Below are 16,645 nucleotides of genomic sequence, written 5' to 3' on the forward strand. Positions count from 1 at the left end.
TACTCGACCCCCTTGTACAGTACTGTGCTTCCTGTTCTTAAACATGAGGCTGTTTATTTATTATATATTACTAAATATAAGCTTAGTATAAGTGATGAATTGTGGGGTGATGCTGAAATAACAACTCTAGCTCTATTTGTTGGTGTCCATTGTCCACAGTTTAGTTCAATGCCTCTCTCATCCAGAAGGGGGCAGCAGTACTTTGTACCATTCACCTTTAAATGACAGGTATTAATTATTCAAGCAGTTTCAATGGAAAATCAATAGAAACTTGTGTCATTGTTGTTTTAAAAACATTTATAGCTTTAGACAAATAGGATGGGGAAGGAGAGGGATTATATAATTTATTGTATACTGTATCAAAGTGTATTTGTCTATATGAGTTGTCCCCTTCTATGCTGCAAATATAGCGCACAGATGGATGATGACATGCTAGTTGATTTTCTCATCACACTGATGTAGCATTTGCCTACAATGGAACGATGTTGGTGTAAGTGGGGCATGTCCAGGTGCAGTCTCTTTGCAGGTTGTGTTTAAGATTCACGCAGCTCTACATCTCTATTAGACACTTTTGTTCACGAAAAGAGTGGCCCGCACTCCACTGTCCACTTTGTCCACTGATTTGTGATAGAAGTGTAATTATTAGATTCCAATCAATCCGATTATTGTAATAGTCAAAATTGCGGAATTTGTGTATTTTCCTGTTCTAATACGCGCCTCCTCTCGGATTGCGCAATCCCTCATAAACCCGGTTGAGCTTCTCATGTTTTTGCTCAATTGGAGCACATGCAATTTATGTATCTATATGTCACCAATGTAATGTTTGTACACGGTTTTATCACGTGTCCTCACATCCCATAGTCTGGCTCCCGTATTTCACGTATGTTAGTCTCGCTAATCTGATTTGAGCCAGTACCTCTCCCTGCCTGAAGGGGGCGTGTGGGAGCACGGGGGCTCGTTCTGCTGTTGTTTTTCTTCAGGCATTAGACTGGTGGCATAGTTCGCATCTGCTAGATAAAAGCATAATCGCACCGACCAAAGACGACAGCAATAATGTCTTTTGAGACAAAGAAACTCTTGAAACTAAAAGAAGTTTAAGAGGACTTTTACACCAAAGTCTTAGACATGTTCTTCCAGAAGGTTAGGCCAATTCTTCTTCACGTTTGTTAGCCTAGCACCAGAAGTTGGTTGATGATTAGCAAGGAGATCAACATTAATTTGTGTGTCTTATTCATTCACTTGGCTCATGACGTCTACCTGAATTATCCTCTTTGGCTAAAAGCTGTCCTAAATCAGTTGCTCGCGTTTCCAAAAACTGCTCATTTGCGCTGTTTCCAGACTTTTTGTAGTCGATCGCCACCGAGCTAAAAACTGATGACAACTAACGATTGCGCAAAATCGAACTGTTATTTCACCGCGCTGATATGAACGCTCAGGTTGATGTAAACAGGTACCATTAGATTATGGCTCAATTCAGTACACGCCGTGGCTCACTCTCAACCAATCAGAACGCTTGATTTTATCTGCCCAGTATTATAAAAGAATATACGATATGGGATATGAAACATAAGCAGTAGTCGAAGGGTAAGCAGCCAGTTGAATGGTGAATTTATGCTACTTTGTTAAATTCATATATTTGTGAATATGAGTCAGTGACTCCCCAGCAACGAACCTCACTGTCCACAGTCAAGCGTATTTTGCATCTCCATGGACTGAGAGGCTGCCGTGCAAGAAGGAAGCCCTTGCTCCAAAAGCGGCACCTTAAGGCTCGACTGAAGTTTGCTGCTGATCACATGGACAAAGGTAAGGCCTTCTGGAGGAAAGTTCTGTGGTCAGAGGAAACAAAAATCAAGCTGTTTGGCCACAATGCCCAGCAATATGTTTGGAGGACAAAAGGTGAGGCCTTTAACCCCAAGAACACCATGCCTACCGTCAAGCACGGTGGTGGTAGTTTTATGCTGTGGGACTGTTTTGCAAGTAGTAGGAGATGGGTTTGAGAAAGGGGAGCGTATGTCAGCTAAGCTAGTTGACAAAGTCTCACGGAAGAAGGGTGGAGCGGGGAGGAGGACTGTGGAGTTCGAGGAGGTTGGAGAAGATGGAAAAGAGCTTTTTGGGGTCAAAAAAATTCTAGATTTCTCACGGGTTACTTCACTTCCTGCCTTCTCCTGTCATCCCCTGTGGTTGTCTGCTGTGTGTGATTGTTTCCACCTGAGTCCAATCACCTGCACCTTCCCAGTGTATTTAAGCCTTGTGTGTCATGGGTCCTTTGTCGCGTCATTACATGTTATGCCTGGATGGCACGCCCTGAATGTCTTATGAGTCCCCAGTCCCCGTCTGCGTGTTTGCCCCTTGGCACATTTTGATTTTGACTATTAAAGTCTTTTTGTTGTCAAGTTTGCATTTAGGTCCTGCCACTGCCTACACACTGTTCCTGACAAGATTGGTAGAAAGAGCTTTTGGCAGCAGAGATAGAAGCAGAAAAAGAGGAGAGAAGAGATTGAAACGCAAGCAGGTCATCAGGTTGTTTATATTTACGCCATTTCCTTTGCGATGCTCACATGGCAGGCTCTCACGGCACGCAACGGTTCGTAAGAGGACCGAGAGTCTAGAGAGGAGGACAGAGTTGAGGGGAGAGTCTCTGTGGCAGCGTTCGGAGGTAGGAGTGAGAAGGAGTCAGTTGAGGGGAGAGCTGATAGAACGGAGGAGGGAGAGAGGGAGCGGATGTTGCGACGAACCATCACAGAGTCAGTTCGATGGGGCGGGGTCGTTAGTTAGAGAGTGGGAGAGAGTAGCAGATGAAGAAGTGGTCAGAGACATGAAGTGGAGTTACAGTGAGGTTAGACGTAAAGCAGATGTACTCAAGGTGATTGCCGACTTTGTGAGTTGGAGGAGAGGGACTGTGTGACAGTGCAAAAGAAGAAAGTAGGAGTAAGAGGTCGGATGACTTCTGTCTGGACGTTAAAGCGGCCCATGAGGATGAGAAGGCTGTTTTCAGGGAGGTTGGACAGGAGGATGGCTTACGAAATCCATGATTTCAAAGCCTTGTCATGTTTAATGAATGGTGAGAGGAGAGATACAGGCAAGCAGAGAAAGAAGCAGTTTTATTGTTCTACAAATTAAACAAGTTCACTGGTTATTTTTTTGTTTAATTTGCAGTTATTGAAATGAAAGGTTAAGTTGTGTTAGATGGCTGTCTAGCACAACTTGAACAAAAGACCAATGTTAAGGAAAAGCCCTCGAAAAATCGGGAGACAATTGGGAGACATCCATAAAGGACGGCTATTAGCATCCGTCCCCAGGTTTTAACATTACATTGTGAAAGAATGTTATTGTGTACAGTGTTTATATGATTTACATGACTATACTTTGTGTTTTGATTCATAGTGCACTCTCTTCATCTAACATGCTAATGTAATAACTAATATCTAATAACAAACTACAATTCTAACACTAAACATTACTACATGTATTATAATTTCCACCACTGGGGATGCACTTCTTGCTTAAATCCCTAACAGTATATTGTGGTATGTTATTATTATTGTGGAGGAGAACACTGGCCAGTTCATCTTTCCAACATTTGTGAAGATGGTAAGGATCTACACTGCCAACAGCTTCAGTGGAAATCTCCTTCTCGGTGAATAAATCACAGTAAAGTAATACAAATTGCACCAAGGAGGATGCTTCTGTAAAGATCATTTAATTTCTTCAGTTATCTTATTTATATATACTGCTCCATGTATATTTCATACTTTACATATTCCTATTATTCATATATGCCACATATATAGTCTGCACTTTAGCTGCTTTCTTGCACTTCTGGTTAGATGCTTAACTGCATTTTGTAGTCTCAGTGTACTCTGTGCAATGACAATAAAGTTGAATCTAATCTAAAAATAAATAAGTGGGAGGCCGTTATGAATACTAATCAGTGTTTAGAACTTATTATACAGTTATCTGAGGCAATTGTAAAGTACAGTGATCCCTCGCCACTTCGCGGTTCACTTATCGCGGATTCGCTATTTCGCGGATTTTCATATTGCATTTTTTTTTTTTTGGTGCATTGTGCTCTGCATTCTGATTCGCTAAAAACTCACTCCCGAGCCGTTCATTACAGTTCTCCAACGTAATCGATGGTGGCATGTCGGTGTACAAGGATCTTTTTGCAAAGAAGAAAAAAGAGCGACAACAGCTGCCTATCACTATGTTCTTCTCCCGAACAAACACACCTGCACCGCGGGCTTCAGAAGAAGAGAACACTGCAGAGCGCAGTCAGGATGCAGCGGCCCAGTCTGAAGAGCAGTGAAACGGCCTACACGCGAGTCACTGTATTTGTATACATGTAATAGTTGCTAATTGTAAAAAAAAAAAAAAGTTTTCTATTTCGCGGATTTCACTTATCGCGGGTCATTTTCGGAACGTAACCCCCGCGATAAACGAGGGATTACTGTATAGGTGTGTTTATCGTGCATTATACATGTTGAAAGTTAATATACATAGTAAAGAATATTTTACAGTTCTTCACATTCAAATATTCCCAAATGAATAGTAAAGGACCAAAACCTTTCCCAAATAAAAGCTTTTAAATAATAAACAGCAACGTGATTGTCTTAGATTTGTTAAGTAATTCAATGGAATAAAAATGATTAGCAGAAAATTTTATCAGTAGGTATGTGCAGCAAGGCAACTTGGATTAAAACATCTGAATTTCTGAATATACAAATAATGTCAGGAATTCAGCTTCCTGAACCGGGTTTGTTACATTGCCACTCTAACCTGTTTTTTCTGAGTTTCCCCAAACACATCCTGACTAATTATTCAACCATCGACACCTGCTGCTGCCTGCACACCCGGTCCTGATTTCCATCCCCTTCACCATTTAAGCCGTGACCAGACAACCAGTCCCTGCCGGATTGTTAGCGTACCACGTACGGTTTTTGCTCCAAACTCGAGTCTAGTCTAGTCAAGATTCAGTGTTTGTTTGCTTCTGTTTTTTTTCCGGATCACTAACCAGCAACCTGTTTCCCTGCCTACAGCTCATCACTTGGATCGCCCTTTTCCCCTGCCTAGCCGTTGACCCGACTCCAGCCCCCACTCATCACCACCCAACCGGACCAGACCTTCCCCACACCTTTTTTTTGCATAATAAATACCCACCTTTTATTTTGATTCTTCCGTGTGGTCTGCTTTTGGGTTCCCGTCCTGGACGATTCGTGACAAATAAAACTGGTGTATTCCTGGTGTGAACACTGACTCGAGAAATCATCACGTATTTGATCCTAATTGCAACGTTGAATTACAGTATCCAGATTGCCTTAAACAAACATTTCAGTAAAACCCCAATGAAAAGTTGAGGACTAAAAATGAATGACACGTTTAAAAATAGTGGTTGCCATGGCTATCTGACAACCGATCAAGGGACATCAAAGCAGATATGACACAGTGGTTGCCATGGCTACCTGACAACCAATCAACGATCAAGGGACATCAAAGCAGATATGACACAGTGGTTGCCATGGCTACCTGACAACCAATCAACGATCAAGGGACATCAAAGCAGATATGACACAGTGGTTGCCATGGCTACCTGACAACCAATCACCAAGCAGATGTGACAAATTTGGTGTTATGACATCACCAAAAGTTTAGATAAGGGCCAGCTCTTTATTCCAAATCACTTTTAGCGGACTGTTCAACTGAGAGGCACAGTTTTCACAGAGGTAAACTTCTGCGGAAACCAACCATTTCAAAGGACTTTTTCACAACTGATTATCAGTTACTAACGGCATTTATAGAAGATCATTTTATACTTGTCTAAGTAATTAAGAAATGCAGTACAGTAGAGACCACATGAGGCGCCCTGGCCCCCGTTGGAACCAGGGCCAAGCAAGGCAGCAGAATTGCTCTGTCCAAGCCGGCCCAGACACCAACGCAAGCAGCTCTGTGTTCCAACAACTACAGGAGTGCAGAGAGGAGCTGGCCCGCCAAAAGGGCCTGAAAGAGATGTTCATCAACAGGGAGAAAGCCACCCGTGACGAGATGGAGAGACTCAAGAGGGCCAGTAACCCGGAGACCATGATCACCTTCGGGATTGCTAGCCAGGCTCGCACCACTATCAAGACTAAAAAGAAGAAGGACCTTCAAATGGAATATGAGAACATGAAAACATCTTATGTAATCCTTGAGCATAAGTTCTCATCACAGCTTCAGCTCGAAAGGGAGGAAAAACAAACTCTCCTTGACGAACTTGAGCAGCTGAAACTTCAGCTTAAGTCCAACCAGATCCACGAAGAAGAGCACGCGGACAAAATCAGCGAGAAGGAGGCTCTTGAAAAGAAGGTGGTGGCACTGGAGTTCGACATCAACACCCTGAAAGACAACTTGTCTGAGAATGACAAGACACATTTCAAAGACCTGGAGGACCTGAAAGAACAACTTCAGACCAAACAGGGCCATGAAATGGAGTTAAAGATTGAAGTAAAAAGTATGTCGGAGGAAAAACAAACTCTCCTTGACGAACTTGAGCAGCTGAAACTTCAGCTTAAGTCCAACCAGATCCACGAAGAAGAGCACGCGGACAAAATCAGCGAGAAGGAGGCTCTTGAAAAGAAGGTGGTGGCACTGGAGTTTGAAATCATCACCCTTAAAAACAACGCCTCTAAAACAGAAAAGAATGGTGTAAAATTCTTGAACGACCTGAAACATAAACACGTCTCAAGTATCCTGGCTCATACCACCAAGCTCCACGCTGAGGAGGAGGTCAGTCAGGCCCTGAGAACACAACTCAGTCAGCTCAAAGAAGAGAACGCGGACAAAATCAGCGAAACGGAGGCTCTCCAAAAGAAGGTGGTGGCACTGGAGTTCGACATCAACACCCTGAAAGACAACTTGTCTGAGAATGACAAGACACATTTCAAAGACCTGGAGGACCTGAAAGAACAACTTCAGACCAAACAGGGCCATGAAATGGAGTTAAAGATTGAAGTAAAAAGTATGTCGGAGGAAAAACAAACTCTCCTTGACGAACTTGAGCAGCTGAAGCTTCAGCTTAAGTCCAACCAGATCCACGAAGAAGAGCACGCGGACAAAATCAGCGAGAAGGAGGCTCTCCAAAAGAAGGTGGTGGCACTGGAGTTTGAAATCATCACCCTTAAAAACAACGCCTCTGAAACAGAAAAGGATGGTGTAAAATTCTTGAACGACCTGAAACATAAACACGTCTCAAGTATCCTGGCTCATACCACCAAGCTCCACGCTGAGGAGGAGGTCAGTCAGAACCTGAGAACACAACTCAGCCAGCTCAAAGAAGAGAACACGGACAAAATCAGCGAAAAGGAGGCTCTCCAAAAGAAGGTGGTGGCACTGGAGTTCGACATCAACACCCTGAAAGACAACTTGTCTGCGAATGACAAGACACATTTCAAAGACCTGGAGGACCTGAAAGAACAACTTCAGACCAAACAGGGCCATGAAATGGAGTTAAAGATTGAAGTAAAAAGTATGTCGAAGGACTTGGAAGCCACAAAACAGCTGATGGCAGAGAAGGACCTTCTGGTTCACCACATGAAGAAACAGATCCAGACCTTGGAGGACGACGCCTCTGAGAAGAAGACATATTTTAAACACCTGGAAGGCCTGAACGAACCACTGGCCTCAACCAACAAGGAGCAGGAGACCAATGCCGAGACCAGCCAGACTGAGGAGAACCTCCACCACTCACCAAACGTGGACGTGCTGAAAGACTCTGAGGGAAAGAAGAAAGTGAAACTCTCATACTGGAAGAAATTCAAACGTTCCATTGGTTTCGGCAGGAATCCTGCAGTCTAATGTTTTAACACCAGACACACACACACACACACACACACATACAGACACAGACTCACACATACATACACAGACATACATACATACATACATACAGACACACACACATACATACAGACACAGACACACACACACACACATACAGACAGACAGACACAGACACACACACATACATACAGACACACACATACAGACAGACAGACAGACATACACAGACACACACATACATACACAGACACACACACACATACATACATACAGACACACACACACACACACATACAGACACACACATACATACATACAGACACACACCTACAGACAGACAGACACACATACATACACAGACACACACACACATGCATACCGACACAGACACACACACACACACACACACATACATACATACAGACACACACATACAGACAGACAGACATACATACATACAGACACACACACATACATACAGACATACATACATACATACAGACACACATACATACAGACACAGATACAGACACACACACACACACACATACAGACAGACAGACAGAGACACACACTCATACATACAGACACACACATACAGACAGACAGACATACACAGACACAGACACACACATACATACACAGACACAGACACAGACACACACACACACACACACACACATACAGACACAGACACACACATACATACATACAGACACACACCTACAGACAGACACACATACATACACAGACACACACATACATACACAGACACACACACATACATAACGACACAGACACACACACACACACACACACACACATACATACATACATACACAGACACACACACACACACATACACCGCCCGCCCATAAAGTCGTGGATCGTATGGTCCAACAATAAACCTTTTGGACTACATTATCTGTTCTCTCTATCTCTCTATTTCTATTCTCTATCACACTGTTTCTACAGTCCCATGTACCACTTTTTCAGACCATGCTGCAGGCCTTGTAATTACTTGTCCATTTCCGCCAACACCAAGATGGTGTTGCAGGGCGCAGGGCTCCCTTTGGTTCATATAATGCAGCTCTCCTTGTAACCTTCCTTGATGAGCTAGATCAGGTCTGTAGAGCTGATGGTGTGACCGATGTCATCGTGTGGGACAATGTTAGGTTCCACCAAGCTCAAATGGTGCAAGCATGGCTTCATGCCAATGCCAATGCCATTGCCAGTGTCAGGTGTCAGATTTTTTACAAGATGTTTGGCTAATGAAAACATCCATTGTGATGTAGATGAGAAACTGTGGCCAGATCCACAAGACAACACTTTGATTCAAATAAACCCAATTTTCATTTAAGATAATGTGTGAGGAACTTCCTTAAAAATAAACTTTGTCATTGCATTATAACTGTTCTGTCTTTGTTTTCGAAGCTTACAGTTTCTAGTTCAGCTCACTTGAAAGTTTTAAGGCAATCGGTTTCCTGATTATTTCTTAGTAAAGTGAATAGTTGGATTAGTAAAGTTAACTTTTTCTTATTAGTACTGTTTACTTAATATAACTCAGATCTTTAAGTTGTCTGAATTGACTTATTTATTGTCAACATAATCATTTTAAGTTAACTATACTAATGTTTACTGCAGTTACATGAGTTGCCTAAACTCACTTATTTTCAGTATTAACAACTTAAAATTAATGAGCGACTTTACTTAGAAATGTTGAGGCAATCGGTTTCCTGACTTTTTTCAAGTAAAGTCAACTTATTACATTTTACAGTGTGGGCGGCAGATGCTGTCTCTGGGGACGTGGAACGTAACCTCTCTGGGGGCGAAGGAGCCTGAGCTTGTGCGGCAGGTGGAGCGTTATCAGTTGGATCTGGTGGGGCTTACCTCTACGCACAGCCTCGGGTCTGGAACCACATTCCTGGATAGGGGATGGACTCTATTCTCCTCTGGACATAAGGATGTTCATAAGTGTACAGTGTACCCTAGGCCAAAGATCAATGACCTATTTTGTAATCGTATCGTCTGATCTAAGGCCGCATGTTCTGGACACTCGGGTAAAGAGAGGGGCAGAGCTGTCAATGATGAAGATGATCACCATCTGGTTGTGAGCTGGGTCAGAGGATGGGGGAAGACTCGGGACAGACCCGGTAAACCAAAGTGTGTAGTGAGGGTGAACTGGGAATGTCTGGAGGAGGCCCTGGTCCAAAAGATTTTCAACTCACACCTCCGACGGAGCTTCTCTCACATTCCTGTGGAGGTAGGGGACATTGAACCAGAGTGGTGTATGCTCAAAACCTCCATTGCTGAAGCCGCGGCAGTGAGTTGTGGCCTCAAGGTCTTAGCTGCATCATGGGGCGGTAACCCTCGAACCCCGTGGTGGACACAGGTGGTCAGGGAAGCCGTCCGACTGAAGAAGGAGGTCTTCCGGGTTATGATATCCGGTGGGACTCCGGAGGCAGTTGCAGTGTACCGACAGGCTCGAAGGGCAGCAGCCTCTGTCGTGATGGAGGCAAAGCAGCGAGTATGGGAGGAGTTCGGGGTAACTATGGAGAAGGACTTTCGGTCGGCAACAAAGTGCTTCTGGAAGACCATCCGGCACCTCAGGAGGGGGAAGCGGGGAACCATCCAAGCTGTGTACAGTAAGGATGGGACCCTGCTGACCGCGACTGAGGAGGTCATCGGGCGGTGGAAGGAACACTTTGAGGAACTCCTGAATCCAACTACTACGCCCTCTTTGGTAGAGACGGAGCTGGAGGCGGAGGAGGGATCATCGTCAATTTGCCTGGTGGAGGTCACTGAGGTAGTCAAACAGTGGCAAAGCCCCAGGGATTGATGAGATCCGTGCAGAGATGCTAAAAGCAATGGGTTTTCGGGGGCTGTCTTGGATGACACACCTCTTCAACATTGCGTGGAAGTCTGGGACAGTGCCAAAAGAGTGGCAGACCGGGGTGGTGGTACCCTTCTTCAAAAAGGGGGACCAGAGAGTGTGTATCAATTACAGGGGTATCACACTACTCAGCTTCCCGGGTAAAGTCTTCTCCAAGGTACTGAAAAGGAGGGTTCGGCCGATAGTCGAACCAAGGATTGAAGAGGAACAATGCGTTTTTCGTCCTGGTCATGGAACGACGGACCAGCTCTTTACTGTTTCCAGGATCATGGAGGGGGCTTGGGAGTATGCTCATCCAGTATGCTCATCCAGTCTACGTGTTGCCTAGGGACGTATTCCAGGCACGGCCAGCTGGGAAGAGGCCCCGGGGAAGACCCAGGACTAGGTGGGGAGATTATTTCTCTGCACTGGCCTGGGCACGCCTTGGGATCCCAGAGTCAGAGCTTCTGTTCAGAGTAGATGTCTTCATCCCATCTGTTCTCTTGTGGCAATATAAAAGAAGCATTGTGCATTTTGTAATTGTCTACTAATCCCAACCGTCTCCGCGAATACAGAATATATATATAGATAATATATATAGAATATATATTTGTATTCTCGTTGAATGCTACAAAGTGAGCAGACACGGCAGCCTGAGCAATTACGACGCAGATGGGCCCTGTCTTGTAACTTTTAGAAAGAACAAGTTTTGGGGTTTTACTGCTGTGTGCAGCCAGAAAGGAATTAACAAAATAAATCAGGACACATGTTGACACCTTGAGAGAAGATGATATTTTCTGATTATGATCACTTTTGCAGTTTTATTCAATAGAAGGGATGGTTTGTACCTTGACAGCCTTTTTCTCCACTGTGGAGGAAGCTTTATTGAATCATTAATCATGGCACTGTATCCATTTCCAACTTCTCGCAACATCTATAACACAATACCAATCTACATTTATCAAGCTTCAAAGGAAGAGTTGATGTCACTCTTCATTTCTCTCTACTGAGTTGAGGTGTCAGTAACTTCTATTCATGAATCTATAAAAAAACCATTTTGTTCCAGTGTACTTAAAGTGAACTATTGTGACTTTCAATACATATATATATGTAGATATCTAAGAGACGTAAGGTGTTTATTGTTGCAACCAGATTCTTGTACTGTGTATTGTTCATGGCGTTATGGGATGCTGGTGTCCATCATTGTGTCAACATTTCACCCCAAAATATATGAAGTATATATCAGTACGCATAAAGGTAGTTTCATCCCTCGTGTTGAATGTTAGATTAGCATTACGTAGCAGCCATGATGGAATATCATTGTAGCAGATAGTAGGCTCACGAGGATCCTTACTGAGACATTTAAATATAATGAGCCAGTACCATCACCCCCGAAAGGAGGATTATGCGACCTAGTCCGAGTGTGAGTTTGTGGGTGAGTCCATTCGTGAGTGAGCGCACACCTCTTGTTCCCCCTACAGTTAATCCTCCATTTTGTATCATGTTTTGGGGGAGGTAGTCATAGCTGCATGCTCAAAGATCTCTCGTTGTTGTAACTAATTGTGATCCGTGTATGGTGGCATTGACTGCCTGCTGACGCCTCGCTCCCTCCTTTTGAACTGACGGGAGCCGATGTCACATAGCTGAATGCAGGGCCGCCTCTCGGGGAGAAAACATTTTGCTCCCTTTCAGTGTTTTTGGACACTGGGCTGCTGCTGCTACGCAGGCTGACAGCTGGCTGAGCTCAACATGTTTGGAAACTGGAAGATGTCTTTGAATCAGCTCTTGAGTTGCTCTCCTGCAGAGAAAGTAGCTTCATATCTTCAAACGGCATCACGCGTGGAAATAAACACACTCACACGGCACAGTCCTTCATTTTCCTTCATTCATTCAAAAACGAAAAGAAAGATGTATTTTTGTCACGAACGGGGTAGGTGGAGCCAGGACTCAACGCAGACGCAAGAAAACTTACTTTATTAATTCCAAAATCAAACTGCCGAGGGGCAAAACGCAGACGGGGACCAGGAACAGGCAAGCCGTCCACCTAGAACATTCAATGACGCGACAAGGGACAAAAGACACGCTTAAATACACTGGGGAGGTGCAGGTGATTGAACACAGGTGGGAACACGAGAGACAAACACAGGGGATGAGAGGACAAGGCAGGAAGTGAAGTAACCCAGAGACACAAGAGGCAGAAAACTACAAAATAAAACAGGAAACAAACCCAAACCGTGACATATTTTGCCCTGTGTGAGTGTGATGGGTAGAGCTCCCCCTCCCTCTACCTGTTTGCCCACACCACTCTAATTAGTGATTAGTGAGGCCAGATTACTTCCTGGTTTCCTCTAAATGTAGGGTTTGCCCCAGGTATTCCCAGCTCCACACTGGTCTCAGGAATGACTACAGCTAGTCAAGGTGCAGGACTGAACGCTAAAGGGGACTAGTCATAGAGCTCCCACCCCATCCGGGCCGCACTCGCCATGTGTGGCTGTACAGTGGGCAATTTCCAGGAACGGGGAAGTGATGTCTGCTTTTGGTGGTAGCTGAACTCTAGCCACTGCTGTTTTTTCCCCCTTTTGCAAATATATTTTGTATTTTGTATTTACGGTAACCTCGTTTATGCTAGTATTTTGACTTCAATAGTAAATTTGTTTTCTTCCTAGACAAGTTGGTGTTTAATTTTTTATTTGTTTTCTTTTCCTTTTGTAAACCAACTGGAGTGGGTCCTAAAATGAGGTCCTCTCAATACCAGTACAGGTGGGCTGGTCATAGGTCTATAGGTGGTGGTCCACTAGGTGGAGGGCTTCCTCATTTTTTAAGTTTATTTGGCATGTTTTATATTTGTGACTTTTCCTTTCTGGTACCTGGTGGTGGCCCCTTTCCCCTTCACTTCCCCACTCCTTTGGGCCTCCCTGATACAGTCACCTTGTGCTGGTAAAAACACTGCAGTATAGTGACATCATTTTTTTTAGCATAGAGAAGATATTTTTGTAATAAAAGCCTTATTTTTCAACGGAGACTGTTATTTTAGAAATTTACTTCTCTGCTCCCCTTTCTTGAACAAATAAGAACCTTTATTCCTTTGTGGTATTCTCTGGGTGAAAGTCCCAGAGTGGCATTGTTTCATTGCGTCCAGGCACATCATTTGCCCGGTCACATGAGCAACAGTTAAAGGCCATTTTTTTTAAATTAAAAATGTTCAAATCAACCTCAAAAGGTTGCTTGCCCTCAGTAGAAACTCCTCAAAATGCAAAACAACAACCACTTTGTCACCCTAATCAGGGAACCGTCACAGTCTGCTGAGAGTTTCAATGATTCAAGTTTGCTTTGCCTCAGAAGAGAAAGAAAAAAAAGAGTTTGATCAGGTCAAACCTACCAAAGACAGGAGGGCACGCAAGAGCTAAAGCAAACTAGCAATAAATAACAGCAGCATCAACCAGTGTGAGTGCTTCTGTTCTCTGGTCAGATTCCTGGGCAATACGAGCAATCTCAGATAAGTGACTTAGTAATACAAAGAAATGTCCCCTAAGCTGGAGCAACCAAGTCGCACAGCGCAATAAAGAAGGCAGTGCTCGCATTCATATTTAAAGACAAAGAAAAGGCATTTAAGAAGTATAGAAGCTCTATTTCTTTTCAACGGATGCAACATTAATGAGCGAGTTAACCACAGAAGGCCTGATGGAAGCGCTCACAAGAGAAAAGGAAAAGGACGTGGCTTTAATTTATTAGCCAAGCTTTTTGAAAAATTGAAAAACTGGTATTTGATTTTAAAATAATGTGTAGAAAGAAAGGATATGGAGCGGCGTGTTTGCTGAGATTACTGGATACAGAGGTTAAAACCTGAAGATCATTTTCAATTAGATGAGTGAATGTGAAGTGGGTGCACGTCAAATAGAGAGGAAGAACAGAAAATAGGAAGATTGGGGTTGTTCTAAATACATGATCCCAGGAGCGTCAGTGACCCAATACTCCCTGGAAGTACCAAAAGAGAAACGGAAGTGAGAAAGGCATTGTAACATGGGGAATTTGTTCATTTCCCTCAGGCATCTAAAAGTTAAAGACACCTTGGTCCACTTCTCCTCTTGAGGATGAACTCCGTCACATGGTCTCTTACTCACATTCACAAAACCTCCCCCCTCCGCCGACAGGGAACCAGAGATGAGGTAACTGCCTGCTTGTACGGATCAATAGCATTCAATTTCAGTGTCTCTGCAAATTGTAAGAAAAGGACCTCTTAAAATAGAAAAGGGAGCACTTCTCCTTGGACACGCTCAGAAACTTTCAAATCCACATCCAGGAGGGCGATAAGGAATTCAAGATAGAGGGCCTGAGTTTCATTTCATAAACTACTTGAGTGCCAATAAAGTTCAGAATAAAACTGAGATCATTATAAGTAATAAATAGGAAACGCAAACAGGGTGTGATAAGACAGTAATACTCACTGTACGCAGGTAATGTCAAAGGAGCCTAATCTCCAAATCCTGTCTCAATGCAATAATAAAATACAATACCAGGCTGAGGTGAGGGTTGATCTCTCTTCTCACACAGTGCTCTAAAGCTCCCAGGAGAGCGAATGTCAAATATGTAAGACAATAGAGGACAAGTATCAGCCACAGTATAGAAAAGGAACGGACGCGACAGGAAGTATCACAGGCATTCTGATATTCCAGCGCGAAACATTTCAAACCAGAGGCAACACACGTAGATGCTCTTTCATCCGCGCTGTAGAGGAAAGTCACTTTGATGACCTTCTTGTTAGCAGTTTCCAGGAAAGAGAAGTGCAGGAAGGCGAATGAGAGAAGAAGACGTAAATGAGGACAGACTGAGAAAGGCAGAGTTGATCTGTGGCAGGTCTCTTGATGGAAGGTTGTTTTTTTTCTTCTTTTTGAGACAGTTTCTTTGAACGTCTGTCTGTCTCATTACTCACTGTGATGTTTGCACTGCCAGGATGGAGGGAAACAGGCATCACAACAGCAACAGTCTGGGCGCCCTGGATGCAGGTCTCACAGGGAACTATCAATCACGCTATAGTACTCTTACAGGGAACAGGGACGTTACATAACCCAGAGGGATTCTGCCACAGTCGGCGTTGTCGCTTTGCAAAGTGAACTAATTTGAGCTGGAATTCTTAGACGTTAAAGCAACACAGGGAGAATTTAATTTTCTCAGGTTTCTCTCAGGTTTTAGGGAGAAAATGAACTTCATTTCAGTCCGCTAACACTAGAAAACTAGCCACCACTCTGTAAGAAATGTCTTCAGAAGGGGGAGATGCTGACAAAATCTTCTTGTATCTGCTCGTGTTAAGGAGACGGTCTCGCCTTCCCTGTTTTGACAAAGTTCCTGTTGAAAGCCGGAGGAGTGACTGAAGGGTAAAGTCGGGGGAGGTTTATTCGCAGGGCGTGGCGGGCAGGGGTCACTCATTAAACAGGCCTGCCATAGGTTCATTGGATGGAACTATTTACAACCACTGGTGGAGCATGAGGTCGTCGGTACAGATAAGACAGTTTTCCAGGAAGTGCAAGTAATGGAAAAAGTCTCATTTGGACCCGTTTTCCTGTCCCGTTTTGTTTTTTTAACTGAAACACGGTACATTCTCTAAATTAGTGGGGATGTAATAGGCTGCCAGTTTTTATCAAAACCAAAAATGATCATTTTGAGTAACCTTGCATTCATTCATCACATTAGCTTGACGGCAAATGTGTGAGCAGTTCCAAAGCTCTCTGACCGTGTGGGGGTGTTGTGTCTATAGTGAAAGAACTACGTTGTGGTGACGACATGATGAGTGACTCGCTTGTCTTATTCAGTCATCACTGTCAGCTATGCTGCCCCTCATTGTTGGGAGCTTTTTGGGAGCTATAAATAGCTCTTTGGGATTTAAAGCCTGTCTAAATTTACTGGCCCATTCTCTCTTATAGGCACACCGTGTTGGGGGGGGCGGGGACTGATGACTCAGCACCA

General features: G+C 43.8%; 1 protein-coding gene and 1 long non-coding RNA gene across 2 annotated transcripts; both read left to right on the forward strand.

Annotated features, from left to right (window-relative positions):
* Positions 1 to 2,744: 2,744 nt before the first annotated feature.
* Positions 2,745 to 5,169, forward strand: LOC144388960 (uncharacterized). The gene is made up of 2 exons (XR_013453229.1): positions 2,745 to 4,928; positions 5,037 to 5,169. It is a non-coding gene; the product is annotated as an uncharacterized LOC144388960 (long non-coding RNA).
* Positions 5,170 to 5,681: 512 nt separating this feature from the next.
* On the forward strand, positions 5,682 to 8,734 carry LOC144388961 (uncharacterized). The gene has a single exon (XM_078092351.1). It carries the CDS (start codon positions 5,830 to 5,832, stop codon positions 7,825 to 7,827), a length of 1,998 nt encoding a protein of 665 aa, XP_077948477.1. The 5' UTR covers positions 5,682 to 5,829; the 3' UTR covers positions 7,828 to 8,734.
* The last annotated feature ends 7,911 nt before the right edge of the window (positions 8,735 to 16,645 follow it).

This window comes from Gasterosteus aculeatus, chromosome 17 (assembly GCF_964276395.1).
Source record: "Gasterosteus aculeatus chromosome 17, fGasAcu3.hap1.1, whole genome shotgun sequence".
Taxonomy (NCBI): domain Eukaryota; kingdom Metazoa; phylum Chordata; class Actinopteri; order Perciformes; family Gasterosteidae; genus Gasterosteus; species Gasterosteus aculeatus.

Excerpts from the sequence above, each read along its gene's own strand:
- LOC144388961 (XM_078092351.1), top strand. The coding sequence starts at position 5,830 with ATGCAGTACAGTAGAGACCACATGAGGCGCCCTGGCCCCCGTTGGAAC.